This window comes from Tinamus guttatus, unplaced genomic scaffold (assembly GCF_059628265.1).
Source record: "Tinamus guttatus ecotype Peru unplaced genomic scaffold, ASM5962826v1 Tinamus_guttatus_pri_ptg001773l, whole genome shotgun sequence".
In the NCBI taxonomy this organism is placed as follows: domain Eukaryota; kingdom Metazoa; phylum Chordata; class Aves; order Tinamiformes; family Tinamidae; genus Tinamus; species Tinamus guttatus.
The window spans coordinates 21-27,852 of NW_028290307.1; the positions used below are offsets into that span (position 1 = coordinate 21).

General features: G+C 63.5%; 1 protein-coding gene across 1 annotated transcript; it reads right to left on the reverse strand.

Annotated features, from left to right (window-relative positions):
• Positions 1-287: 287 nt before the first annotated feature.
• On the reverse strand, positions 288-20,711 carry LOC148590073 (methyl-CpG-binding domain protein 1-like). The gene is given in 18 exon segments (XM_088539508.1): positions 288-401; positions 403-772; positions 828-949; positions 1,829-1,995; positions 2,111-2,163; positions 2,862-2,941; positions 6,829-6,999; positions 8,451-8,507; positions 8,614-8,676; positions 8,755-8,805; positions 12,491-12,616; positions 16,112-16,252; positions 17,609-17,649; positions 18,500-18,585; positions 19,077-19,189; positions 19,370-19,441; positions 19,916-20,030; positions 20,594-20,711. Coding segments are annotated over 18 exon segments (2,052 nt in total). The 5' UTR covers positions 20,704-20,711.
• Positions 20,712-27,832: the final 7,121 nt, after the last annotated feature.

A 27,832-nucleotide genomic window follows, 5' to 3' on the forward strand; every position in this document is an offset into this window, starting at 1 on the left:
ACCCCCTTCAAAACCTCAGGGTGCTCTTAAAGGGCCAGCAGGGGGCGTCCCCAGACCCCATAGACCCCAGGGCGCTCTTAAAGGGCCAGCAGGGGGTGTCCCCAGACCCCATAGACCCCCTTCAAAACCTCAGGGCGCTCTTAAAGGGCCAGAGAGGGCACCCCCGGACCCCCCTCAAAGCCCCAGGGCGCTCTTAAAGGGCCAGCAGGGGGCGTCCCCAGACCCCCCCGGCGCTCTTAAAGGGCCAGCAGGGGGCGCCCCCAGACCCCATAGACCCCAGGGCGCTCTTAAAGGGCCGTCGCCCCCGCGGCGGCGGCGGCCCCGGCGCGCAGGCGGCAGGGCCGGCAGCAGCCCTGCGTGACCAGCACGTGGCAGGCGGGCGAGGGGCCGGCGGCGCCCGGCGGCGCCCGGCGGCCCCGGGCAGGGCCGGTAGGCCTCGAGGTCGCAGAGCAGCTCGACGACGTCGTCGACGCCGCGCAGGCGCCGCGGCCGCCGCGCCAGCAGCTCGTGCTGGGGGGGCAGCGGGCGCCGCGGCGGCGCCGCCACCACGCGGAACGCCAGGCCGGGCCCCAGCAGCACCAGGGCGGCCGCCACGGGCGAGCGGGGCGAGCGCTGCATGAGCCGCACCGCGTCGCCGTGGCGGCCGCCCCGGCGCCCGGCGCCGTCGCCGCGGCGCCCGCTCACCACGGCCCAATGGGCCGGCAGGGGGATCTCGGCCAGCTCGGCCAGCAGGGCGGCCGGCCACGGGGACAGCGGCGGCGGCGGCGGCGGCGGGGACAGCAGCGGGGACAGCAGCAGCGGCGGCGGCAGCGGCGGGCAGCGGCGACGCCGGCAGCAGCAGCGGGGACGCGGCCGGGGGCGACGCCGTCGCGGGCGACGCCGTCGCGGGTGACGGCGCCGGCGGCCGCAGCGTCAGGGCGCCCAGGCTGTAGAGCTCCATGAGGTGCTGCTGGGGGCGGGAATGGGGGGGAGAGGGTTAAGAGGGGCCCAGGCGTCCGGGTGACACCCCCAATAAAGGGCCCAGGCGTCCGGGCAGGCGTCCTGGGGGGCCTCACCGGCGCCTAGGGCCCAGGCGTCCAGGTGACACCCCCAAAGGGACCCAGGCGTCCGGGTGACACCCCCATAAGGGGCCCAGGCGTCCAGGTGACACCCCCAAAGGGACCCAGGCGTCCGGGTGACACCCCCAAAGGGGCCCAGGTGTCCGGGTGACACCCCCCAATAAAGGGCCCAGGCGTCCGGGTGACACCCCCCAAAGGGGCCCAGGCGTCCGGGTGACACCCCCCAATAAAGGGCCCAGGCGTCCGGGTGCCCCCTCCAAGGGACCCAGGGTGCCCCCCCCCAAAGGACCCAGGTGTTTGGGATCCCCCCATAAAGGGCCCAGGCGTCCGGGACCCACCCGCCCCCCCCAAAGCACCCTGGTTTTTGGGACCCCCCCATGCAAATGACCCCCAAGTGGACCCCCCCTAACAAGGGCCCCCCCGGGGACCCCCCCAATAAGGGGCCCCAGCGTCCGGGTGCCCCCCCCCCCAGCCTTCTCCATAAAGGGCCCAGGCGTCCGGGTGCCCCCCCCCAAATAAGGGGCCCAGGCATCCGGGACCCCCCCCCCCCCAATTGACCCAGGTGTTTGGGACCCCCCCATGCGAATGACCCCCAAGTGGAGGGGCCCAGGCGTCCGGGTACCCCCCCCCATAAGGGGCCCAGGCGTCCGGGTACCGCCCCCCCCCGGAGGCCCCGCCCCCCGGAGCCCCGCCCCCCCGGAGGCCCCGCCCCCCAGGAGGCCCCGCCCCCCCGGAGGAGGCCCCGCCCCCCCGGAGGCCCCGCCCCTCACCACGGCGCTGGCCTCGTCCTCGTCGTCGTCGTCGCTCTCGTCCGGCGCCACCAGGGGGCCGGGAGGGGGGGGTTGGCGGCCGCGGGGGGCCCCGGCGTCCGGGCCGGCGCCTCCCGTTTGGGCCGCGGCGCCGCCGCCACCAGCAGCCCCAGGGCCGAGAGCCCCCCCTGGCGGGGGGAGGAGGGGGACGGTCCCGAAAAAGGGCCCAGGCGTCCGGGGGGGTTGGGGGGGTTGGCCCGGACGCCTGGGCCCCTCTTACCGGCTGCGGGGGGGGGCGGCGGCCGCGCGGATCCGGGGGCTCCCGTTTGACGCGGGGGGCCGAGGCCACCGGGAGGCTGCGAGGGGGGGCCTGGAATTGCGGGGGGGGGGGGTGAGGGAGGGGCCCCGGCGTCCGGGAGGGCCCCGGAGTCTGGGAATGGGATTGGGGCTCCCCATGGGGTTCCCGTATCCGGGAATGGGATTGGGGATCCCCATAGGGGCCTCAATATTCAGGAATGGGATGGGGGCTCCCATGGGGTTCCCATATCCCGGAATGGGATGGGGGCTCCCACAGTGTTCCCGTATCCAGGAATGGGATTGGGGCTCCCATAGGGCCCAGGCGTCCGGGAATGGGATGGGGGCTCTCATGGGATTCTCATATCCAGGAATGGGATGGGGGCTCCCATAGGATTCCCATATCCGGGAATGGGATGGGGGTTCCCATAGAGTTCCCATATCCGGGAATGGGATGGGGGCTCCCACAGGATTCCCATATCCGGGAATGGGATGGGGGCTCCCATAGAGTTCCCATATCCGGGAATGGGATGGGGGCTCCCATAGGATTCCCGTATCCGGGAATGGGATGGGGGTTCCCATAGGATTCCCGTATCCAGGAATGGGATGGGGGCTCCCACAGGGTTCCCATATCCGGGAATGGGATGGGGGCTCCCATAGGATTCCCGTATCCGGGAATGGGATGGGGGCTCCCACAGGGTTCCCATATCCGGGAATGGGATGGGGGCTCCCATAGGGGCCCAGGCGTCCGGGTACCTGCGGGGGGGGCGGCGCCGGCTCCTCCTTGACGGGTGGGGGAGGGGGCGGCTCCGACGTCCCCCCCGGCGGCTGCTCCTTGTCCTGGGGGGGGGGGGACAGTGACGTCACCGGGGGGCGGGGCCCAGGCGTCCGGGAGGGGCCCAACCCCCCCTCAAACCCCGCCCCCAAATCCCAGGGGCGGGGCCCGGCGTCCGCCCCGCCCCCTTCCCCCCCCCCCCCCACCGGACGCCGGGGCCCTTTTTTTTCCAGGGGGGGCCCGAGGGGGGGGGTCCGAAGCAGAGCAGAGCAGCAGAGCAAGCGGAGCGGCGCTTTGGGGCGAAAAACGGGGATTTTGGGGTCTGGGGAGGGGAAAAAACCAAAGCGGGTTGAAGTTTGGGGAGAAAAAAGCAACTCTCAAATTCCAGGGTAAAAAAAAGAGATTATAGGTCCACTAATAAAAAAAATATGTGTTTTGGGGTAAAAAAACAGCACTTGGGGGTTGTTGGAGAGGGAAAAAAACAACATTTGGGATTTTGGGAAAAGAAGGATAATAGATATTAAGGGTTTGTGGTTCAAGAAGGGAGAAAAACACATTTTTGGGGTGAAAAAAGAGGGATTTGGGGGCGGGTTGGGAGCCCCATTTTGGGGCAAAACCTCCAGATTTTCCTCAGGGATGGGGACGGAGGAGGGAAAAAAAAAAGGGATTTGGGGGTCCAGGAAGGGAGGAAAAAAAACCAAAAGGTTTTTGGGGTGAAAAACAAGGGATTTGGGTCGGGAGCCCCGTTTTGGGGCGAACCCCCCCGTTTTACCTGGGGGGGGGGCGGGGGGGCGGGGGGGGGCGGGGCTGCCCCTCCTCCTCCTCCTCCTCCGGCGGGGCCGGGGGGGCCCCCCCGCGACCCCCCCCGCCGGCAGCAGCCGCCTCTGCAGAGAGAGCGACCCCAGGACACGCTAAGGACACGGCAAGGACACGGCAAGGACACGGCAAGGACACGGCAAGGACACGGTAAGGACATGGCAAGGACACGGACACGGCAAGGACACGGCAAGGACACGGCAAGGACACGGACACGGCAAGGACACGGCAAGGACACGGCAAGGACACGGCAAGGACATGGATACGGCAAGGACACAGCAAGGACACGCTAAGGACACGGACACGGCAAGGACACGGCAAGGACACGGACATGGCAAGGACACGGCAAGGACACGGCAAGGACACGCTAAGGACACGGCAAGGACACGGACACGGCAAGGACACGGCAAGGACACGGCAAGGACACGGACACGGCAAGGACACGGCAAGGACACGGACACGGCAAGGACACGGACACGGCAAGGACACAGCAAGGACATGGACACGGCAAGGACACGGCAAGGACACGGCAAGGACATGGACACGCTAAGGACACGGCAAGGACATGGACAAGGCAAGGACACGGCAAGGACACGGACACGGCAAGGACACGGCAAGGACACGGCAAGGACACGGCAAGGACACGCTAAGGACACGGACACGCTAAGGACATGCTAAGGACACGGCAAGGACACGGCAAGGACATGGACACGGCAAGGACACGGCGAGGACATGGACACGGCAAGGACACGGACACGCTAAGGACACGGCAAGGACACGGACACGGCAAGGACACGCTAAGGACACGGCGAGGACACGGCAAGGACACGGCAAGGACACGGACACGGCAAGGACACGGCGAGGACATGGACACGGCAAGGACACGGACACGCTAAGGACACGGCAAGGACACGGCAAGGACACGGACACGGCAAGGACACGCTAAGGACACGGCGAGGACACGGCAAGGACACGGCAAGGACACGGCAAGGACACGGACACGGCAAGGACACGGACACGGCAAGGACACGGACACGCTAAGGACACGGCAAGGACACGGCAAGGACACGGACACGGCAAGGACACGCTAAGGACACGGCGAGGACACGGCAAGGACACGGCAAGGACACGGACACGGCAAGGACACGGCGAGGACATGGACACGGCAAGGACACGGACACGCTAAGGACACGGCAAGGACACGGCAAGGACACGGACACGGCAAGGACACGCTAAGGACACGGCGAGGACACGGCAAGGACACGGCAAGGACACGGCAAGGACACGCTAAGGACACGGCAAGGACACGGCAAGGACACGGACACGCTAAGGACACGCCAAGCACATGGACATGTTAAGGACATACTAAGAACACAGTAAGGACACAGACATGCTAAGCACATGCTAAGCACATGAACATGCTAGCGACATGCGAAGGACATGCTCAGGACACGCTATGGACATGGATATGCTCAGGACCTGCTAAGGACACGGACACGCTAAGGACACGGACATGCTAAGGACATGCTAAGGACATGGACATGCTAAGGACACGTTAAGGACACGGACATGCTAAGGACAAGCTAAGGAAACGTTAAGCACATGGACATGTTAAGGACATATTAAGAACACAATAAGGACACAGACACGCTAAGGACATGCTAAGCACATGGACATCCTAAGGACATAATAAAGACATGTTAAGGACATGGACACGCTCAGGACATGCTAAGCACATAGACATGCTAAGGACCCACTAAGGACACGCTAAACACATGGACATGTTAAGGACACGCTAAGGACACGCCAAGGACATGCTAAGCACATGGACACGCTAAGGACATGGCAAGGACACGGACACGCTAAGGACACACTAAGGACACGCCAAGCACATGGACATGTTAAGGACATACTAAGAACACAATAAGGACACAGACACGCTAAGCACATGCCAAGCACATGAACACGCTAGCGACATGCGAAGGACATGCTCAGGACACGCTATGGACACGGATATGCTCAGGACCTGCTAAGGACAAACACACGCTAAGGACACGGACATGCTAAGGACATGCTAAGCACATGGACATGCTAAGGACACACTAAGGACACGTTAAGGACATGCTAAGGACACGGGCACGCTAAGGACACGCTAAGCACATGGACATACTAAGGACATGTTAAGGACATGCTAAGGGCACGCACACTCAGGACATGCTAAGGTCATGCTAAGGACACATACTCAGGACATGCTAAGCACATAGACATGCTAAGGACACGCTAAGGACACGCTAAGGGGTACGCAGACATGCTAAGAACACACCAAGATGCACTCAAACACGCTAAGGACACACTAAGGGCCACGCAAACATGCTAAGGGGCACCGGGACATGCTATGGACACGCTAAATGAGTACATGGACACGCTACGTGACACGTGGATGGGCACGGGGACACGCTAAGGACACGCGGCGGTGCACACGGACATGCCAAGGAACACACAAACACGCTGGGGACACATTGGGGACACGCTAAGGACACACTAAGGTGCACACAGACACACTAAGGACACGCCAAGATCTACACAAACACGCTAAGGACATGCTAAAGTACAGACGGACACGCTAAGGACACACAGACACACTAAGGACATGCTAAGGAGCACACAGACATGCTGAGAACATGCTAAGGAGCACACAGACATGCTAAGGGCCACACAGACACACTAAGGACACGCCAAGGTGCACAAAGACATGCTAAGAACACGCCAAGATGCACTCAAACACGCTAAGGACACGCTAAGGGCCACACAAACACGCTAAGGACCACACGGACACGCTAAGGACACACAGAGCCCAGAGAGAAGCAGCCGTGCAGGGACCCCCCCCAGCCCTGCCCCCACCCCCGGAGAGGGGCCCAGGCGTCCGGGCGCCCCCCCCAACCCCCACCGAACGGGAGGGGCTGCCCCAGGGAGCCAATCGGGAAGGGCCCAGGCGTCCGGGACCCCCCCACCCTCCCCAGGGAGGAGAATGGAGACCCAGACCCACTGCCCCCCCCCCAAGATGGAGGGGGCCCCGGCGTCCGGGAAAGGGCCCCGGCGTCCGGGAAAAGGGCCCCGGCGTCCGGGGGGCACCCACCGTGGCCAGGCGCAGGCACTGGCGCCAGCGGCACTTCTGGCGCTTGCGGTTGCGGCCGCCGAACTTGGGCTTGTCGCGGCAGAAGTCGCAGCGGCCGCAGTCGCCCGGGCGGGCGCAGGCGGCGCAGGAGCCGCAGCGGCGGCTGCGGCGGCGCCCGGGGCCCCCGCGCGGCTGCGGTGCCCGGCCGGGGAGGGGGGACGGGGGGGGGACACGGCGTCAGCCCCCGAATGCCCTTGCGCGGCTATTCCGGGCATTACGGGAGCCCCCTCCTTCACATCGAAACCCCCTGCGCGGCTAGTCCGGGCATTACGGGAGCCCCCTCCCTCCCATCGAAACCCCCTGCGCGGCTAGTCCGGGCATTACGGGAGCTCCCTCCTTCCCATCGAAACCCCCTGCGCGGCTAGTCCGGGCATTACGGGAGCCCCCTCCCTCCCATCGAAACCCCCTGCGTGGCTATTCCAGGCATTACGGGAGCCCCCTCCCTTCCCTTGAAACCCCCTGCGTGGCTATTCCAGGCATTACGGGAGCCCCCCCACCCCCTCCCATTGAAACCTCCTGCACGGCTACTCCGGACATTACAAGAGCCCCTTGCCCCCATTGAACCCCACCCTGCGCAGCTATTCCGGGCATTACGGGATCTCCCCTCCCTCCCCTTAAACCCCTGTGCGCGGGTATTCTGGACATTACGGGAGCCCTTCACCCCCACTGAAACTCCCTGCACGGCTATTCTGGGCATTACGGGAGCCCCCTCCCTCCCACTGAACCCCCCCGTGCGGCTATTCTGAGCATTATGGGAGCTCCCTCCCTCCCCTTGAAACCCCCTGCGCAGCTATTCTGAGCATTACGAGCAATGCATAATGCTGCCCGTTTTTTACATGCATTACGGTCCCCCAATCACCCTTTCGCTGTAGCACATCCCAGTTCCCCCGCCTGCGCAGCTCTTAGGCTCATTACGGCCCTGCTGCGCAGCTCTTAGGGCGGTTACGGCCCTCACTTTCCCACTGCCCAGCTCTTAGGTGCATTATGGCTGCTGTGAGCAGCTCTTAGGCCCATTACAGCCCTGCTGCGCCACTTTTAGGCACATTAAGCCCCCACCCCACACTGCTCATCTTTTAGATACATTATGGTCCCAGCTACTGTCCTGCACGGCTTTTAGAACCATTATGGTCTCACTGCCCCCCTTAGGCTTATTACGGTACCAATGCCCCTCTCTTAGGCTCATTACGGTCCCCTCTCCCCAGTGCCCCTCTCTTAGGCTCATTACGCTCCCCCTCTCCCCAGTGCCCCTCTCTTAGGCTCTTTATGCCCCCCCCTCTCCCCAGTGCCCCCCTCTTAGGCTCATTACGCCCCCCTTCTCCCCAGTGCCCCTCTCTTAGGCTCATTACGCCCCCCCTCTCCCCAGTGCCCCTCTCTTAGGCTCATTACGCCCCCCCTCTCCCCAGTGCCCCTCTCTTAGGCTCATTACGCTTCCCCTCTCCCCAGTGCCCCTCTCTTAGGCTCATTATGGTCCCCTCTCCCCAGTGCCCCTCACTTAGGCTCATTACATCCCCCCTCTCCCCAGTGCCCCCCTCTTAGGCGCGTTACGGCGGGGCCCAGGCGTCCGGGCGGGGGGGGACACCCACCTGTGCGCGGGGCCCCCCCGGGTGCTTGGGCGGCCGCCCCGGCTTCTTCTTCTCCTTCCCCTTCAGCTGCTTCTGCAGGGGGAGGGGACGGGGGGGGGGGGTCAATGAGGGGCCCCGGCGTCCGGGTAACCCCCCCCCCCCCGCTCTTAAAGGGGCCGCTCACCCTGTGCCGCGCCGGGGCGGGGACGGTGACGCTGGCGTCGCGCTCCAACGGTGGCTTCCATTTCTGGGGGGGGGCAAGGAGGGGGTCACATGGAGAGAGGGGCCCAGGCGTCCGGGGCGGGCGGGTTGGGGGGGCTCTCACCACTGTCAACTTCCGGGGGTTGCGGCCGCCCTTCTTGGTTGTCACCGTCCTCTGTGGGGACAATGGGGGGGGTTAGGGGGACTTGGGGACATCGAGGGGGACATGGGGACATCGAGGGGGGATATGGGGACATCGAGGGGGGATATGGGGACAACGGGGGGCACCCAGGGGACATGGGAACATTGGGAAGGGGAGCACGGGACGTTAGGGGGGACATGGTGACATTGGAGGGGGGACATTGGGGGGGACACGGGGACAATGCGGGGGGACATGGGGACAATGGGGGGCACCCAGGGGATATGGGGACATCAAGGGGGACATGGGGGGGACATGGGGATGTTAGGGTGGGGGACATGGACATACTGAGGGGGACATGGGGACATTGAGGGGCACCCAGGGGACACAGGGCAGTGTCAGGGCCACCCGGGGGACCCATGGGGACAATGGGAGGGACATGGGGACACCAAGGGGGACACTGGAGGGGGGACATGGGGACATCAGGGGGGACCCAAGGGGGAAGGTCGGGGACACCTGGGGGACCCCAGGGGACACTGCTGTGGAGGGGGGGGGCATTGGGACTCTGGGGACACAGAGGGGACACACAGGGAGACCCCCATGGCAATGGGGGGGGCCCTTTGTCACCCTTGCAGAGACCCGTGTGGCCCCCCAGGGACATCGGGGACACATTGGGGACCCATCAGGGACACGTCGGGCACATGCTGGGGACACGTTGGGGACATTGGGGACACATCAGGGACGTGTTGGGGACACTGGGGACACACTGGGGACCCTGGGGGCGCGTTGGGGACACATAGTGACACCCTGGTGACACATTGGGGACACATTGGGGACCCTGGTGATGCATTGGGGATGCGTTGGGGACCCTGGTGACCCCGGTGACGCGTTGGGGACATGTTGGGGACCCCGCTGATGCGCTGGGGACACTGGTGAAACATTGGGGACATATTGGGGAGACGCTGGGGACGCGTTGGGGACCCTGGTGCCATGTTCGGGACACTGGTGACACATTGGGGACACGTTGGGGACGCTGGTGACAAGTTGGGGACACTGGTAACCCCGGTGACAAGTTGGGGATGCACTGGGGACCCTGGGGACACGCTGGGGACCCTGGTGACACGTTGGAGACACTGGTGACACGCTGGGGACATGGGGACCCTGGGGACCCCGGTGACATGTTGGGGACACACTGGGGACCCTGGAGACCCCAGTGACCCATTGGGGACCCCGGTGATGCGTTGGGGACGCGTTGGGGACCCTGGTGACGCGTTGGGGACACTGGTAACCCCAGTAACATGTTGGTGACATGTCGGTGACAGGTTGGGGACGCGTTGGGGACACTGGTGACATGTTGGGGACCCTGGTGACGCATCAGGGACACTTTGGGAACATTGGTAACACGCTGGGGCCGCCAGTGACGCATTGGCGACCCTGGTGACGCGTCAGGGACACTGGTGACACGTTGGGGCCGCATTTGGGACACTGATGACGCGTTGGTGACACGCTGGTGACACACTGGACATGCTGGGGCTGCGTTGGGGACCCCGGTGACACATTGGGGACCCTGGGGATGCATTGGGGACCCTGGTGACCCCGGTGACGCGTTGGGGACCCTGGGAACGCGTTGGGGCGGCACTGGGGACACCGATGACACGTTGGGGACACACTGGGGACCCCGGTGACACATTGGGCCTGCATTGGGGACCCCGGTGACAGGTCGGGGACCCCAGTGACACGTTGGGGACCCCGGTGATGTGTCAGGGCCGCGTTGGGGACCCTGGTGACGAGTTGGGGACACTGTGGGGACCCCGGTGACACGTTGGGGACACGTTGGGGACACATTGGGGACCCCGGTGATGCGTCGGGGACCCTGGTGATGCGTCGGGAACCCGCTGGGGACATTGGTGACACGTTGGGGACCCTGCTGACACGTTAAGGAAGCGTTGGGGACACCGGTGACGCATTGGGGACACGCTGATGACCCCGGTCACGCGTTGGGGACGCCGGTGACGCATCGGGGAGACGTTGGTGACCCCAGTGACACGTTGGGGACATGCTGGGGCCGCATTGGGGACCCCGGTGAAACGTTGTGGACACACTGGGGACCCCGGTGACGCGTTGGGGACATTGGTGACACGTTGGGGACCCTGGTGACACGTTGGGGACCCTGGTGACGTGTCGGGGCCGCGTTGGGGACCCTGGTGACACGTTGGGGACCCTGGTGACGCGTTGGGGACATGTTGGGGACACGTTGGGGCCCCCGGTGACACGCTGGGGCCACACTGGGGACCCTGGTGACGTGTCGGGGACCCCGGTGACACGTTGGGGCCACATTGGGGACCCCAGTGACACGTTGGGGACCCTGGTGACGCGTTGGGGACACGTTGGGAACCCTGGTGACAGGTTGGGGGCGCGTTGGGGACTCTGGTGGCGCATTGGGGACGTTGGGGACACGTTGGGGACCCCGGTGACACGTTGGGGACACTGGTGACGCGTTGGGAACACGTTGGGGACCCCAGTGGTGCATTGGGGACCCTGGTGACACGTTGGGGACACACTGGGGACCCTGGTGACGTGTCGGGGCCGCGTTGGGGACCCTGGTGACACGTTGGGGACCCTGGTGACGCGTTGGGGACATGTTGGGGACACGCTGGGGCCGCATTGGGGACCCCGGTGACGCATCGGGGACACGTTGGTGACCCCAGTGACACGCTGGGGCCGCATTGGGAACCCCGGTGAAACGTTGTGGACACACTGGGGACCCCGGTGACATGTTGGGGACACACTGGGGACATCGGTGACACGCTGGGGACCCTGGTGACATGTTAGGGAAGCATTGGAAACATCGGTGACGCGTTGGGGACACATTGGGGACCCCAGTGATGCGTCAGGGACCCTGGTGATGTGTCGGGGCCACGTTGGGGACCCTGGTGACATGTTGGGGACCCTGGTGACACGTTGGGGAAACATTGGGGACCCCAGTGACATGCTGGTGACACGTTGGGGACACCGGTGACATGTTGGGCACATGTTGGGGACCCCGGTGACGCGCTGGTGACACGTTGGGGACCCCGGTGACGTGCTGGTGACACATTGAGGACACCGGTGACGTGCTGGTGACACATTGGGGACACCAGTGACGTGTTGGGGACATGTCAGGGACACGTTGGGGACCCCGGTGACATGCTGGGGACATAGGTGATGGGTTGGGGACAAATTGGGGACACCGGTGACGCGTTGGGCACACATTGGGGACACGCTGGGGACACCAGTGATGCACTGGGGACACATTGGGGACCCCGGTGACCCCTTGGGGACACACTGGGGACCCCAGTGACGCGTCGGGGACACGTTGGGGACACATTGGGGACCCCGGTGACCTGTTGGGGCCGCGTTGGTGGCCCCGGTGCCACGTTGGGGATACGCTGGGGACGCATTGGGGACACTGCTGATGCACTGGGGACACGTTTGGGACCCCGGTGACGCGTCGGGGACCCTGGGGACATGTTGGGGACACGTTGGGGACACGTTGGGGACCCCGGTGACCCCTTGGGGACACACTGGGGACCCTGGTGACCGCTTGGGGACACATTGGGGACCCCGGTGACCCATTGGGGATACTTTGGGGACCCCGGTGACCCGTCGGGGCCACGTTGGGGACCCCGGTGCCGCGTTGGGGACACGTTGGGGACACGTTGGGGACACGGGTGTCACCCACCTGGCAGTGGCGCCGCAGGCAGCGCCGCAGCCGCTCCCGGCCGGGCTCCAGGCGGCGCCGGCAGGGCCCGCACGAGCCGCAGTCCTGGGGGAGGCGGCAGCCGGGGCACGAGCCGCAGCCCGGGGCCTGCGGGGACAGGGGGACACGGTGACACGGGGACACGGGGGACATGGTGACACGGGGGAACATGGGGGACACGGGGACATGGGGGTGTGACACGGGGGTGTGACACGGGGACACGGGGGACACGGGGGACACGGGGGGACATGGGGGTGTGACACGGGTGTGGGACACGGGGGACACGGTGACACGGGGGACACGGGGGACACGGGGGACACAGGAGGACACGGTTGACAGGATGTGGGTGACATGGGGGGACACGGGGGACATGGGGGACACGGGGGACATGGGGGACACGGGAGGACACGGGGGAACATGGGGGACACGGTGACACGGGGGACACGGGGGAGTGACACAGGGGACACGGTGACACGGGGGACACGGGAGGACATGGGGGTGTGACACGGGTGTGGGACATGGGGGACACAGTGACACGGGGGACACGGTGACACGGGGACACGGGAGGACACGGTTGACAGGATGTGGGTGACATGGGGGGACACAGGGGACATGGGGGACACGGGAGACACGGGGGACATGGGACACGGGGGACATGGGGACACGGGGGACACGGGGACATGGGGGACACGGGGGAGGGACACGGGTGACACAGGGGACAGGACGCGGGTGACGGGGACACGCGTGTGACACGGGGGTGTGACACACGGGGACAGGGGGACATGGGTGACATGGGGGTGTGACACGGGGGACACGGGGACACAGTGACACGGGGGACACAGGGACACGGTGACACGGGGGAGGGACACGGGGGACACAGGGGACAGGATGCGGGTGACATGGGGGGACACGCGTGTGACACGGGGGTGTGACACGCAGGGACACAGGGGGATGGGGGTGTGACACGGGGGACACGGGGGACATGGGGAAGGGACACGGGTGACGGGATGCGGGTGACATGGGGGGGACACGCATGTGACACAGGTGTGTGACAAGGGGGGCATCGGGGACACAGGGGACATGGGGAAACGGGTGACACGGGGGACAGGACGCGGGTGACATGGGGGACACAGTGACATGGGGGACACGGGTGACAGGACGTGGGTGACATGTGGGGACACACGTGTGACACGGTGTGACACGCAGGGACACAGGGGACATAGGGACCCAGGTGACATGGGGGTGTGACACGGGTGACAGGATGTGGGGGACATGGGGAGACACGCATGTGACACGGGTGACACGGGGGACAGGACGCGGGGGACATGGGGGGACACACGTGTGACACGGGGGTGTGACACGCAGGGACACGGGGGACACAGGGCTGTGACACGGGTGACAGGATGCGGGGGACATGAGGGACACGTGTGTGACACGAGGCTGTGACATGGGTGGCACGCAGGGACACGGGGACACGAGTGTGACACGGGGGTGTGACACGGGTAACAGGACGCAGGGGACAAGGGGGAACACGCGTGTGACACGGGTGACGTGACGTGAGGGGACACACAGGGACACGGGGGACGCATGTGACACAGGTGTGTGACACGTGTGACACGACGCTGGGGACACAGGGACACGGGGACACAAGGGGACACGGGCGTGTGACACGCAGGGACACGGGGACACGTGTGTGACACGGGTGATGTGACGTGGGGGACACAGAGGGACATGCAGCACACGGGTAACATGACATGGGGGACACGCAGGGACACGGGTGATTTGACGTGGGGACACGCAGGGACATGCGTGTGACATGAGCGTGTGACACGGGTGTGTAACACGTGACATGGGGACACGGGGACATAGGGGACACATGTGACACGGATATACGACACGTGACATGACAGGGACACGCAGGGACACATGTGTGACAGGTGTAACACATGTGACGTGACATGCAGGGGACATGCATATGACATGGCGGGACAAGGGATGACAAGGGACACGTGTGACGTGGGGGGACACGGGGGACACGTTTGTGATGGGGACACAGATACACGTGTGACACGGGGACATGTGTGATGTGAGGGAACACGCATGTGACACGGGGACATGCATCTGACATGGGGACATGTGAGGGGGTACAGAGGGACACGGGGACACACATGTGACAAGGGAGGACACGTGGGGGACGCGTGACACGAGGGAAACGGGGGACACGTGTGTGACGGGGACACGCGGGGGACACGGGACACATATGCAGGGGACATACGGGGGACGCGTGTGACAGGACACGCAGGGACACGTGAGGGACGTGTGTGACACGGGGGACACGTGTGGGACACAGGGAACACGAGAGGAGGCAGGGGACATGGGGACACGCAGGAACACGCGTGGGACACGGGTTTGACACGGGACATGGGGGGACACGTGTGGGATGTGTGAAACAAGGGGGACACGGGGAGGACACGTGTGACACACGGGGGGACACTCAGGGGACACATGGGAGGACAGGAGGGGACACGGGGAGGACACGTGTGGCGTGGGGGGGAGACAAGGGCCCAGGGACACATGTGGGGGACACGGGGGTGGCACAGGGGGACCCACAGGGGGGTGGGGGGTGACAACAGGCAGCAAGGGGTGACAACAGGCGGGGGGGGGTGCTAGGGGCCCCGGTGCCAACAGGGGAGACCCCGTGAAGACCCCAACCCCTCGGGGGGGGGATGACACCCATGGGGAGGTGACAACAGGTGGCAGGAGGTGACAACAGGCGGAAGGGGTGCTAGGGGCCCCGGTGTCAACAGGGGAGACTCCGTGAAGACCCCAACCCCTGGCAGGGGGGATGACACCCATGGGGAGGTGACAACAGGTGGCAGGAGGTGACAACAGGCGGAGGGGGTGCTAGGGGCCCCGGTGCCAACAGGGGAGACCCCGTGAAGACCCCAACCCCTGGGGGGGGGGATGACACCCATGGGGAGGTGACAACAGGCGGCAGGAGGTGACAACAGGCGGAGGGGGTGCTAGGGGCCCTGGTGCCAACAGGGGAGACCCCGTGAAGACCCCAACCCCTGGGGGGGGGGGGGATGACACCCATGAGGAGGTGACAACAGGTGGCAGGAGGTGACAACAGGCGGAAGGGGTGCTAGGGGCCCCGGTGCCAACAGGGGAGACCCCGTGAAGACCCCAACTCCTGGGGGGGGGATGACACCCATGAGGAGGTGACAACAGGCCGGGGGGGGGTGACAACAGGCCGGGGGGGGGTGACAACAGGCGGCAGGGAGTGACAACAGGAGGAGGGGGTGCTAAGGGCCCCGGTACCGATAGAAGAGACTAAAGACCCCAACCTTTTGGGAGGGGATGACACCTATGGGGAGATGACAACACGTAGAGGAGGGTGACAACAGGTGGGGGGGGGGGGTGACAACAGGCGGGGGGGGTGACAACAGGCGGGGGGGGTGCAAGGGGCCCCGGTGCCAATAGGGGAGACCCCACGAAGACCCCAACCCCTGGGGGACGACGACACCCCTGGGGAAGTAACAACAGGCAGAGGAGGGCGACAACAGGCGGAGGACGGCGACAACAGGCGGCGGGGGCCGTTACCGTGGTGACGATGCGCAGGCAGCGGCGCCGCAGGCACTTGGGGGGCCGGGCGGGGGGCGGCGGGGGGGGCCGGGCGCAGGCGCCGCACAGGCCGCAGTCCTGGGGCAGGCGGCAGGCGGCGCACGAGCCGCAGCCCACGCGCTGCGCACACGCGTGTCACGTGTCACGTGTGTCACACGTCACGTGTGTCACACGTCACGTGTCACACGCGTGTCGCACACGTGTCGCGTGTCACACGCGTGTGCACAACCCGCCCGCCCCGGCGCGCGTCACACGCATGATGGGCACGGGGAGCCCCCTCGCCCACCGCACGGGACACGCGTGTCACACGCGTGACGTGTGCTGGGGATCCCCGACACGTGTCACATGCATGACACATGGGACCCCGTCCCCGAGAACATGTCACATGTCTCACATGGGGGACCCCAACATGTGTGTCACATGCATGACACGTGTGGGGACCCCCAAGGACAAACATGTCACACATCTGATACATATGGGGGACCCCAACACGTGTGTCACATGCATGACACGTGTGGGGACCCCCAAGGACAAACATGTCACATGTCTCACATACATGGGGGACCCCAACATGTGTGTCACATGCATGACACGTGTGGGGACCCCCAAGGACAAACATGTCACACATCTGATACATATGGGGGACCCCAACACGTGTGTCACATGCATGACACGTGTGGGGACCCCCAAGGACAAACGTGTCACACATCTGATACATATGGGGGACCCCAACACGTGTGTCACATGCATGACATGTGTGGGGACCCCCAAAGACAAATGTCACATGTCTCACATACATGGGGGGACCCCAACACGTGTGTCACATGCATGACACATGTGGGGACCCCCAAGGACAAACATGTCACATGTCTCACATACATGGGGGACCCCAACACGTGTGTCACGTGCATGACACGTGTGGGGACTCCCAAGGACAAATACGTCACATCTAACACATATGGGGGACCCCAACACATGTGTCACATGCATGACGTGTGGAGACCCCCGCCCCCAAGAACAAACATGTCACACGCCTGGCACATGCAGTGACCTCCCCAGTGTGACACATGTGCCACATACATGACATGTGTGATGTCCCCTGCCTGACACAGGACACACGTGTCACACATGACATGTGAATGACCCCCCTGCACTGGACACCTATCACACGTGTGACACGTGCGGGTGAAACCCCCGTGTGCGACACATGTGACGTGTCACACGGCACACGTGGGGGTGCAGGTGACCACCTGTAAACGACCCGCTACATACATGAAACATGTCACACGTGTGTCATATGAGCAATTATTCCATATAAAACATGTCACATGTACCACGTGTCATACGTGCCCTGTGTTTGTCACGTCACATGCGTGACACACGACATAAGTGTTATGTGTGTATCACATATATGTCATGTGCCATACATCGCGTGTCACACGCGTGTCACACGCGTGTCCCCCGCCTCGGACCCACCTTATAGAGTCGCTGCTCCCGGTTGAAGATCCGGCGCTGGGCTGGGGGGGGAGGAGGAGGATGATGGGGGGGAGGAAGGTTCCCAGAACCGCCCATGAGGAGGAGGATGAAGGAGGGGGGGGAGGAAGGTTCCCAGGACCCACCCTGAGGATGAAGAGGGGGGAGGAAGGTTCCCAGAACCCCCCATAAGGATGATGATGATGATGGGGGAGCAGGAAGGCTTCCGGGACTGCCCATGAGGATGATGATGATGAGGGGGAAGGTTCCCAGGACCCGCCCTGAGGATGATGATGATGAAGGGGGAGGAAGAGGGTTTCCAGGATCCCCCCATGAGGATGATGATGATGGGGGGGAAGGTTCCCAGGAGCCGCCCTGAGGATGATGATGATGAAGGGGGAGGAGGAAGATTCCCAGGACTGCCCATGAGGATGATGATGATGGGGGGGAAGGTTCCCAGGACCCGCCCTGAGGATGATGATGATGAAGGCGGAGGAAGAGGGTTTCCAGGATCCCCCCATGAGGATGATGATGATGGGGGGGAAGGTTCCCAGGAGCTGCCCTGAGGATGATGATGATGAAGTGGGGGGGGGGGAGGAAGATTCCCAGGACCTCCCATGACCATGATGGGGACGGGGAGGGAGGAAGGTTCCCACGACACCCCCGAGGATGATGATGATGAAGGGCGGGGAAGGAAGGTTCATGGGATCCCCCCGAGGATGTTGGAGGGGGGAGAAAGGTTCCTGGGTTCCCCTGGGGATGATGGAGGGAGGAAGGTTCCTGTGACCACCCGCTCCCCCCCCCCCCCCCCCACCCCGAGGATGATGAAGGGGGCAGGAAGGTTCCCGGGTCCCCCCCGAGGATGATGATGGTGGTGATGAAGGGGGGTCTCACCGCGGCACTCGGGGCAGAGCCAGCGGCACCGGCGCTGACTGGGCAGCGTCACCCCCGGGAAGAGGCTCTGGCAGCTGGCGCAGCACCTGCGGGCCCAGGCGTCCGGGAGCCGCCCCCCACAAAGGGGCCCAGGCGTCCGGGAGCCGCCCCCGCCCCCCAAAAAGGGGCCCAGGCGTCCGGGAGCCGCCCCCCACAAAGGGGCCCAGGCGTCCGGGAGCCGCCCCCGCCCCCCACAAAAGGGCCCAGGCGTCCGGGAGCCGCCCCCGCTCCCCAAAAAGGGGCCCAGGTGTCCAGCCCCCGCCCCACCCCCCGCCATCGAGGCCCAGACATCCGCCTCCCCCCGTCTCCCAAAGGGGCCCAGGCGTCCAGGCCCTCCCCCGTCCCCCAAAGGGGCCCAGGCGTCCGGGCCCTCCCCCGTCCCTCAAAGGGCCCAGGCGTCCGGGCCCTTTCCCCCATCTCCCAAAGGGGCCCAGGTGTCCGGGTCCTCCCCCCATCTCCCCAAAGGGGCCCAGGCGTCCGGGCCCTCCCCCATCCCCAAAGGGGCCCAGGCGTCCGGGCGCCCCCCTGCCCAACTCACGCCACGACGCCGTCCTGGGGGGGCTCCGGCGGGGGGGGCCGCTTCCGGGTGCGCCGCGGGGGGTCAGGGACATCCGCGGGGGGCGGGGCCAGGCCAGGAGGCGGGGCCAGCGCAGGGGGCGGGGCCGGAGAGCCGGGGCCGGGGGAGGGCGGGGCCAGCAGGAAGGGAGCAGCAGCCGCCGGGGAGGGGGAGGAGGGGGGCGGGGCCACGGCCCCGCCCTCTGCAGGCTCCGCCCCCGCACATGGCTCTGGCCCCCCTGCGGGCACCACCCCCGCTCCAGGCTCCGCCCTCACTCCAGGCTCCGCCCCTGCCCCAGGCTCCGCCCCCGGAGGGTGGGGCGGGCGCCATTTGGGGCCTTTCCTGGGCTGGGGGGTGGGGAAAAACAGGTGGGGATTGTGCCCCCCCTGCCCTATTTGGGCCCCCCCTTCCTTCTCCTTCCGACCCCTTTTTTGCCCCCCAAATTGCCCCAATCCCCCCCCCTTCTTGCCCTCCTCCCTCCCTTCAGGGTCCCTGAAGTTCATTAACTTTTTAAAGTTCATTAACTTATCCCCCCTCTCTTGCCCCCCCCCTCCCACCCCCCCCCACCACCCCTTTAGTTTCAGTCTCTTTAACCAAAATGGCAAATTTGGGCCCCAAAAAGTAACAAACGGGGGTTATAAGCCGGGGGGGCCCCCAAAGCACCCCCTGGGCACCCCCCAAATAAAAACAGCCCCAAAACCCCCAGTGGGGGGGAACTGAAGGGAGGTATTTGGGGCTCCTCCCAGTGTTTCTAGCTCTGTCTTCAGCCCTTCCGAATAATTTTAGGGGCCCCCCCGGATTGTGGGGCGCCCCCCACCCACCTTGGGGGCCCCCGGGCGCTCGAGGCCGCGTTTGAAGTCGAAGTTGCCCAAGTCGCGGCCGGGCCCCAGGAAGCGGCTCAGCTCGATCTTGCTGCGGAACTTCTCCCCCGTGGGGCTGGGGGGCAGGAAAAGGGGGCGGAGTTTAGTGGGGGGGGGAAGGGGGCGGAGTTTAGTGTGTGTGTGCGGGGGGGGTCTCATAACCACCCCCGGAAGCCCCAAAATTGGGGAAAAGTCACCCAAAATGCAAGGCGGGGGGGGGGGGTATGCTGGAGCCTTGGAACCTCCAAAAAAAGGGGGTTTTAGAGCTCTGGAAGTGGATGGGGGGGGTCGGGGGGGGGATATCCCCCCAAATCCCCCCCCAAAAAATAGAAACAATTGCAAAAATATAGGAGTACACTTGAAACTGCCCCCCCGGGGTGGGGGGGCTCGAAACCACCCCCGGGGGGGCCTGAAACTGCCAACAAAGGTGAATTTGGAGCCTCTCAAAGTGACTTGGGGGGTAAATGGGGCAGAAAAGGGGGCAGAAAATGCCCCTGGGGCAGTGGCGGGGGGGGGGGGGCACGTCTATAGGGCCCTGTGGGGCAGTGGGAAGGAAGGGGGGCGGATGCAGCCCCCCAAGCCCTTCTGCCGCCCAGGGCGCGGGCAGGGAAGGGGCCCCGGCGTCCGGGCGGCGCCCACCTCTGGTAGTAGGTGTCGGTGCGGCCGCAGGTGGCCCCGGATTTGCGGAAGGCCTCGCGCCGCTTCCAGCCGGGCCCCAGGGCCGGACAGTCCGTCCAGCCCTCGGCCATGGCGCCCTGCTGGGTGGCCCCGAGGCTACTGCAAAAGGAGGGGACAGGGGGGTCAGTGGGGACATGGGCGGTCCACGCTGGGCCCTTGTGTTCAGCCCAAGCCCCGCCCATGTGGCTAAGCCCCGCCCCCAATGGCAGGCTCTGTCCTCACAGCGCTCAGCCCCTTTGCACAAGCCCCTGAGGCACCCCAAGCCCCGCCCCCACGGCTAAACCCCGCCCTCACAGCACTCAGCCCCTTTGCACAACCCCCTGAGGCACCCCAAGCCCCGCCCCCGTGGCTAAACCCCGCCCCCACAGCGCTCAGCCCCTTTGCACAACCCCCTGAGGCACTCTAAGCCCCGCCCCCATGGCTAAACCCCGCCCCCACGGCGCTCAGTCCCTTTGCACGACCCCCTGAGGCACCCCAAGCCCCGCCCCCGTGGCTAAGCCCCGCCCCCACAGCGCTCAGCCCCTTTGCACAACCCCCTGAGGCACCCCCAAGCCCCGCCCCCACGGCTAAACCCCGCCCCCACGGCGCTCAGCCCCTTTGCACAACCCCCTGAGGCACCCCCAAGCCCCGCCCCCACGGCTAAACCCCGCCCCCACGGCGCTCAGCGCCCTCCCAGAAACACCTGAGTCACCCAAGCCCCGCCCCCAAGGCCGAACACAACCCCCGAAGCCGCCCAAGCCCCGCCCCCCTCTGCCGCAGCCCCCGGAGCCCGCCAAGCCCCGCCCCCGCGCCGCAAGCCCCGCCCCTCGCTGCCCGCCGCGGAGGCCCCGCCCCCACAGCCGCATCCCCCTCCCCCCCGCAAACTGCCCCTTTTCCCCCACAAACAGCCCTAAAATCGGTTCCTTTTCCCTTAAAACGCCACTTTGTTTTCATAAACGCCCCGAAAACGCCTCCTCTCCACGCAAAACCCATCATTTACTCCACAAACACCCCCCAAAACGCCCCTTTTCCTTCGGAAATACCCCCAAAACACTTCTTTTTTTCTCATAATCACCCCCAAAACCGCCTCGTTTCTCCCCAAACCGCCCCTTTTCCCACATAACCACCCCCCAAACCGCCTCGTTTCTCCCCAAAATGCCCCTTTTACCTCATAAACATCCCCCAAGTGGCCCCTCCCCCCGCCGGCCCCACCGTTTCCTCACAAAGTGCCCCCAAAACCGCCCTTTTTCCCTCATAAACGCCCCAAAACCGCCCGATTTCCCCCCAAACAGCCCAGCACCCCCAAACTGCCCCTTTTCCCTCCCAAACGCCCCGAAACGGCCCCGTTTTCCCCCAAAACAGCCCCCTCCCCCCACCGCCCCTCCCCCTCACGAGCCGCCCACAAACAGCTCCGCCAAAAACGGCCACTTTTTCCTCACAAATTGCCCCAAAACGGCCGCTTTTCCCCCCAGAAACCCCCCGAGCTCCCCCTTTCCTCCCAAACCGTCCCCAAACCGCCACTTTTCCCTCAGAAAACGCCGCTTTTCCCTCGGAAAACACGTTTTTCCCCAAGAAACACCCCCAAACTGCCCCCTTTTCACACAAACTGCCCCAAAACGGCCGCTTTTCCCTCAGAAACCCCCCAAACCACCCCGTTTCCCCACAAACTGCGCCCAAATCCCCACGTTTCCTTCAGAAAACGCCACTTTTTCCTCAGAAATCGCACGTTTCCCCCAGAAAACGCATGTTTTTCCCCAAGAAACGCCCCCAAATTGCCTCCGTTCCTCACAAACAGACCCCAAACTCCTACTTTTCCCTCACAAACTGCCGCTTTTCCCCCGAATTCCTCACTTTTCCCTCAGAAATTCCTCTTTTCCCTCAAAAAGTGCCAGTTTTCCCTCAGAAACCCCCTCGTTACCCCGAAACTCCCCCTTTTCCCTCATAAGCAGCCGCTTTTCCCTCCCAAAGCCCCGTTTCCCCCCGAACCCCCCACTTTTTCCTCAGAAAACCCCCCGTTTCCCTCAGAAACGCCCCCGTTTCCCCCTCAATCTCCCCGTTTCCCTCAGAAACGGCCGCTTTTCCCTCCCAAACCCCCCCGTTTCCCCCCGAACCCCCCTCGTTTCCCTCACAAAAGCCCCCGTCTCCCTCAAAACCCCCCGTTTCCCTCAGAAACACCCGCTTTTCCCCCCAAATCCCCACTTTTCCCTCAGAAACAGCCGCTTTTCCCCCCAAATCCCCACTTTTCCCCCAGAAACGGCCACTCTTCCCCTCGAAATCCCCGCTTTTTCCCTCAGAAACAGCCGCTTTTCCCTCCCAAACCCCCCCGTTCCCCTCGGAAACGCCCCCGAACCGCCCCCAAACCTCCCGTTTCCCCCCAAAACCTCCCGTTTCCCCCGCGGACGCCGCCGTGTCCCCCCGGAACCCTCCCGTTTCCCCCCGCCTCCCGCGCGCGCGCCCCGCCGGTACCGGCCGCTCCGCGGGCCCGGCCATGGCGGCGCCGCCGCTCGTGGCGCAGCTCCGGCCGGCGCGAGGGCGAAGCGCCGCCGGGGCGGGGCCGCGCGCGGCGGAAGCGGAAGCGCCCGCCCCCCTGCCCGCGCCGATTGGCTCCGCGGCGCGCGGGCAGCCGCACGTGACGCCGGCGCGGCCAATGGCGGCGGCGCGCGGCGGAGGGGAGGCGTGGCTTCCCCCCCGCTTCCCCCGCCGCGGGGGGCACGTGACGCGGTCACCTGACGCGGGGAGAGGGCGGGGTTATGGAAATGCGCGCACCACGTGGCTGCCCCCGCGGGAGCCCGCGCCGCGGGGCACGTGACCGAGCGGGGCGGGGTTATGCTAATGAGACCAGCAGCGGCGCCAACGCTCGGGGGCGGTATTATGCTAATGAGATGGAGGCGTGGTTATGCTAATGAGCGCCGCTCTTCACTGCGCAGGGGGCGGGGTTATGTAAATGAGCCCGGACCTCCCCAAGGGCTCCCCAGGCACCGACGCGACCCCCCAAAAATTAACCAAAACTCCCTGTTTTCACACCAAATTTATTGGGAAACCCTCAAAAAGTGAGTGGGGAGGGGGAGCCCCGAGGTTTTGGGGCCAAATGCAGCTTTCCTGGGGGCAGCCGCAATTTTGGGGTCAATTCCTGCAATTTTGGGTGTGGGAGCAGCCAGTGTAGCCCTGGGGGGGACCCGATTTTGGGGCAAAATGCAGCATTTCTGGGGGTGGCAGCACCGAGGGGTCTCCTGGTCCCAGTTTTGAGGCCATTTCTTGCGTCTTTGGGGCTGTTTTTCACATTTTCGGGGCCGTTCCCAATGTTTTCAGGGTCTTTCCTTGCGTATTTGGGGTCATTTTTTGCATTTTTGGGGCCTTTCCTCACGTTTTCGGGGTCGTTTCTCCCATTTTTGGGCCCCTTTCTTATGTTTTTGGGCCCATTTCTCGCATTTCTGGGTCTTTCCTCACGTTTCTGGAGTCATTTCTCACGGTTCCGGGGTCGTTTCTTGCTGTTTTGGGGTCATTTCTCACCTTTTTTGGGTCGTTCCTCATGTTTTCGGGGCTGTTTCTTGTGTTTTTGAGGCCGTTTTTCACCTTTTTGGGTCCGTTTCTCCCACTCTCAGCGCAGGTCGGTGCTGAGCCACTCGTGCTGGGATTTTTGGGGCAATTCCTCACATTCCTGGGGTCGTTTTTGTGCTGCCGGGGTCATTTTTTGAATTTCTGGGGTCGTTCGACACATTTCCGGGGCCGTTTTTCACCTTTTTGGGTCCGTTTCCCGTGTTTTCAGTCCCGTTTCTCAGCGCTGGGCGGGTGAGCGTAGGTTGGCACAGAGCTGGTCGTGCTGGGGTTTTCGGGGTCGTTTTTTGCATTTTTGGGGTCAATTTTCGCATTCTGGGGTCTTTTTTGTGATTTTGGGGTCGTTTTTTGCATTTCTGGGGTCATTCGTCACGTTTCCGAGGCCGTTTTTCGCTTTTATGGGGTCGTTTTTCACGTTTTCGGGGTCGTTTGTCAGTGCTGGGCGGGTGAGCGCTGACCTGCAGAGCGGGTTGTGCTGGGGTTTTCGGGGTTGTTTTTCACATTTCTGGGGTCGTTTTTCATGTTTTTGGGGTTGTTTCTCACATTTTTGGGGCCGTTTTCCGCGTTTCCGGGGCCGTTTTCCGCGTTTTCAGGGCCGTTTCTCAGCGCTGGGCAGGCGAGCGCAGGTCGGTGCACAGCGGGTCGTGCTGGGGTTTTTGGGGTCATTTTTCACGTTTCTGGGGTCGTTTTTCGCGTTTCTGGGGTCATTTTTCATGTTTTGGGGGTCGTTTCTCACGTTTCCAGGGCCGTTTTTCGCGTTTCCAGGGCCGTTTTTCGCGTTTCCGGGGCCGTTTTCCGCGTTTTCGGCGCCGTTCCTCAGCGCTGGGCGGGCGAGCGCAGGTCGGTGCACAGCGGGTCGTGCTGGGGTTTTTGGGGTCATTTTTCACGTTTCTGGGGTCGTTTTTCGCGTTTCTGGGGTCATTTTTCATGTTTTGGGGGTCGTTTCTCACGTTTTTGGGGCCGTTTTTTGCGTTTCCGGGGCCGTTTTCCGCGTTTTCGGCGCCGTTCCTCAGCGCTGGGCAGGCGAGCGCAGGTCGGTGCACAGCGGGTCGTGCTGGGGTTTTTGGGGTTGTTTTTCATGTTTCTGGGGTCATTTTTCACGTTTCTGAGGTCGTTTTTCATGTTTTGGGGGTCGTTTCTCACGTTTTTGGGGCCGTTTTTCGCGTTTCCGGGGCCGTTTTCCGCGTTTTCGGGGCCGTTCCTCAGCGCTGGGCGGGCGAGCGCAGGTTGGTGCACAGCGGGTCGTGTTGGGGTTTTGGGGTCGTTTTTCATGTTTTTGGGGTTGTTTCTCACGTTTCTGAGGTCGTTTTTCATGTTTTGGGGGTCATTTCTCACGTTTTGGGGGCCGTTTTTCGCGTTTCCGGGGCCGTTTTCCGCGTTTTCGGGGTCGTTTGTCAGCACTGGGCGGGCGAGTGCAGGTTGGTGCACAGCGGGTCGTGCTGGGGTTTTTGGGGTCATTTTTCACGTTTCTGGGGTCGTTTTTCGCGTTTCTGGGGTCATTTTTCATGTTTTGGGGTCATTTTTCACGTTTTGGGGGTCGTTTCTCACGTTTTTGGGGCCGTTTTCCGCGTTTTCGGCGCCGTTCCTCAGCGCTGGGCGGTCGAGCGCAGGTCGGTGCACAGCGGGTCGTGCTGGGGTTTTTGGGGTAATTTTTCACGTTTCTGGGGTCGTTTTTCGCATTTCTGGGGTCGTTTTTCATGTTTTTGGGGGTCGTTTCTCACATTTTGGGGTTGTTTTTCGCGTTTCCGGGGCCGTTTTTCGCGTTTTCGGCGCCGTTTGTCAGTGCTGGGCGGGCGAGCGCAGGTCGGTGCACAGCGGGTCGTGCTGGGGTTTTTGGGGTCATTTTTCACGTTTCTGAGGTCGTTTTTCATGTTATTGGGGTCGTTTCTCACGTTTTTGGGGCCGTTTTTCGCGTTTCCGGGGCCGTTTTCCGCGTTTTCGGCGCCGTTCGTCAGCGCTGGGCGGGCGAGCGCAGGTCGGTGCACAGCGGGTCGTGCTGGATGGTCTGGTGCAGCATCAGCGCCAGCAGCCCCGCGCGGTTGGTCATGGCCGCCCGCACGTTCCGCTCCTGCTCGAAGAGCTCGTCCAGCTTGTACCACTGCGGGGGGAACAGGACACCAAAAATGGGGAAAACATCCCCAAAAATGGGGAGATCCACCCCAAAAATGGGGAAAACATCCCCAAAAATGGGGAGATCCACCCCGAAAATGGGGAGAAAACCCCTAAAAATGGAGAGATCCACCCCAAAAATGGAGAGAAAAACCCTAAAAATGGAGAGATCCACCCCCAAAATGGGGAGATCCACCCGAAAACGCTCCTGCTCAAAGAGCTCGTCCAGCTTGTACCACTGCGGGGGGAAAGGGAGGGCAAAAATGGGGAAAACATCCCCAAAAATGGGGAGATCCACCCCAAAAATGGGAAGATCCACCCTGAAAATGGGGAGATCCACCCCAAAAATGGGGAGATCCCCCCCGAAAATGGGAAGATCCACCCTAAAAATGGGGAAATCCACCCCAAAAATGGGGAGATCCACCCCCCAAAACGCTCCTGCTCGAAGAGCTCGTCCAGCTTGTACCACTGCGGGGGGAAAGGGAGGGCAAAAATGGGGAAAACGTCCCCAAAAATGGGGATATCCACCCCGAAAATGGGGAGATCCACCCCAAAAATGGGGAAATCCACCCCGAAAATGGGGAGATCCACCCCAAAAAGGGGGAGATCCACCCCAAAAATGGGGAAATTCACCCCGAAAATGGGAAGATCCACCCCAAAAAGGGGGAGATCCACCCCAAAAATGGGAAGATCCACCCCAAAAATGGGGAAATCCACCCCGAAAATGGGGAGATCCACCCCAAAAAGGGGGAGATCCACCCCAAAAATGGGGAAATTCACCCCGAAAATGGGAAGATCCACCCCAAAAAGGGGGAGATCCACCCCAAAAATGGGGAGATCCCCCCCCAAAACGCTCCTGCTCGAAGAGCTCGTCCAGCTTGTACCACTGCGGGGGGAAAGGGAGGGCAAAAATGGGGAAAACGTCCCCAAAAATGGGGAGATCCACCCAAAAATGGGGAGATCCACCCCAAAATGGGGAGAAAAACCCCCAAAATGGGGAAAAAACCCCTAAAAATGGAGAGATCCACCCCAAAAATGGGGAGAAAACCCCCAAAATGGGGAAATCCACCCCAAAAATGGGGAGAAAAACCCCCAAAATGGGGAGATCCACCCCCCAAAACGCTCCTGCTCGAAGAGCTCGTCCAGCTTGTACCACTGCGGGGGGAACAGGACACCAAAAATGGGGAGATCCACCCCAAAAAGGGGAGATCCACCCCAAAAATGGGGAGATCCACCCCAAAAATGGGGAAATCCACCCCAAAAATGGGGAGAAAAAGCCCAAAAATGGGGAGATCCACCCGAAAACGCTCCTGCTCAAAGAGCTCGTCCAGCTGGTACCATTGTGGGGGGAACGGGAGACCAAAAATGGGGAGATCCACCCCAAAAATGGGGAGATCCACTCCAAAAATGGGGAGATCCACCCCCAAAATGGGGAGAAAAACCCCCAAAATGGGGAGATCCCCCCCCAAAACGCTCCTGCTCGAAGAGCTCGTCCAGCTTGTACCACTGCGGGGGGAAAGGGAGGGCAAAAATGGGGAAAACATCCCCGAAAATGGG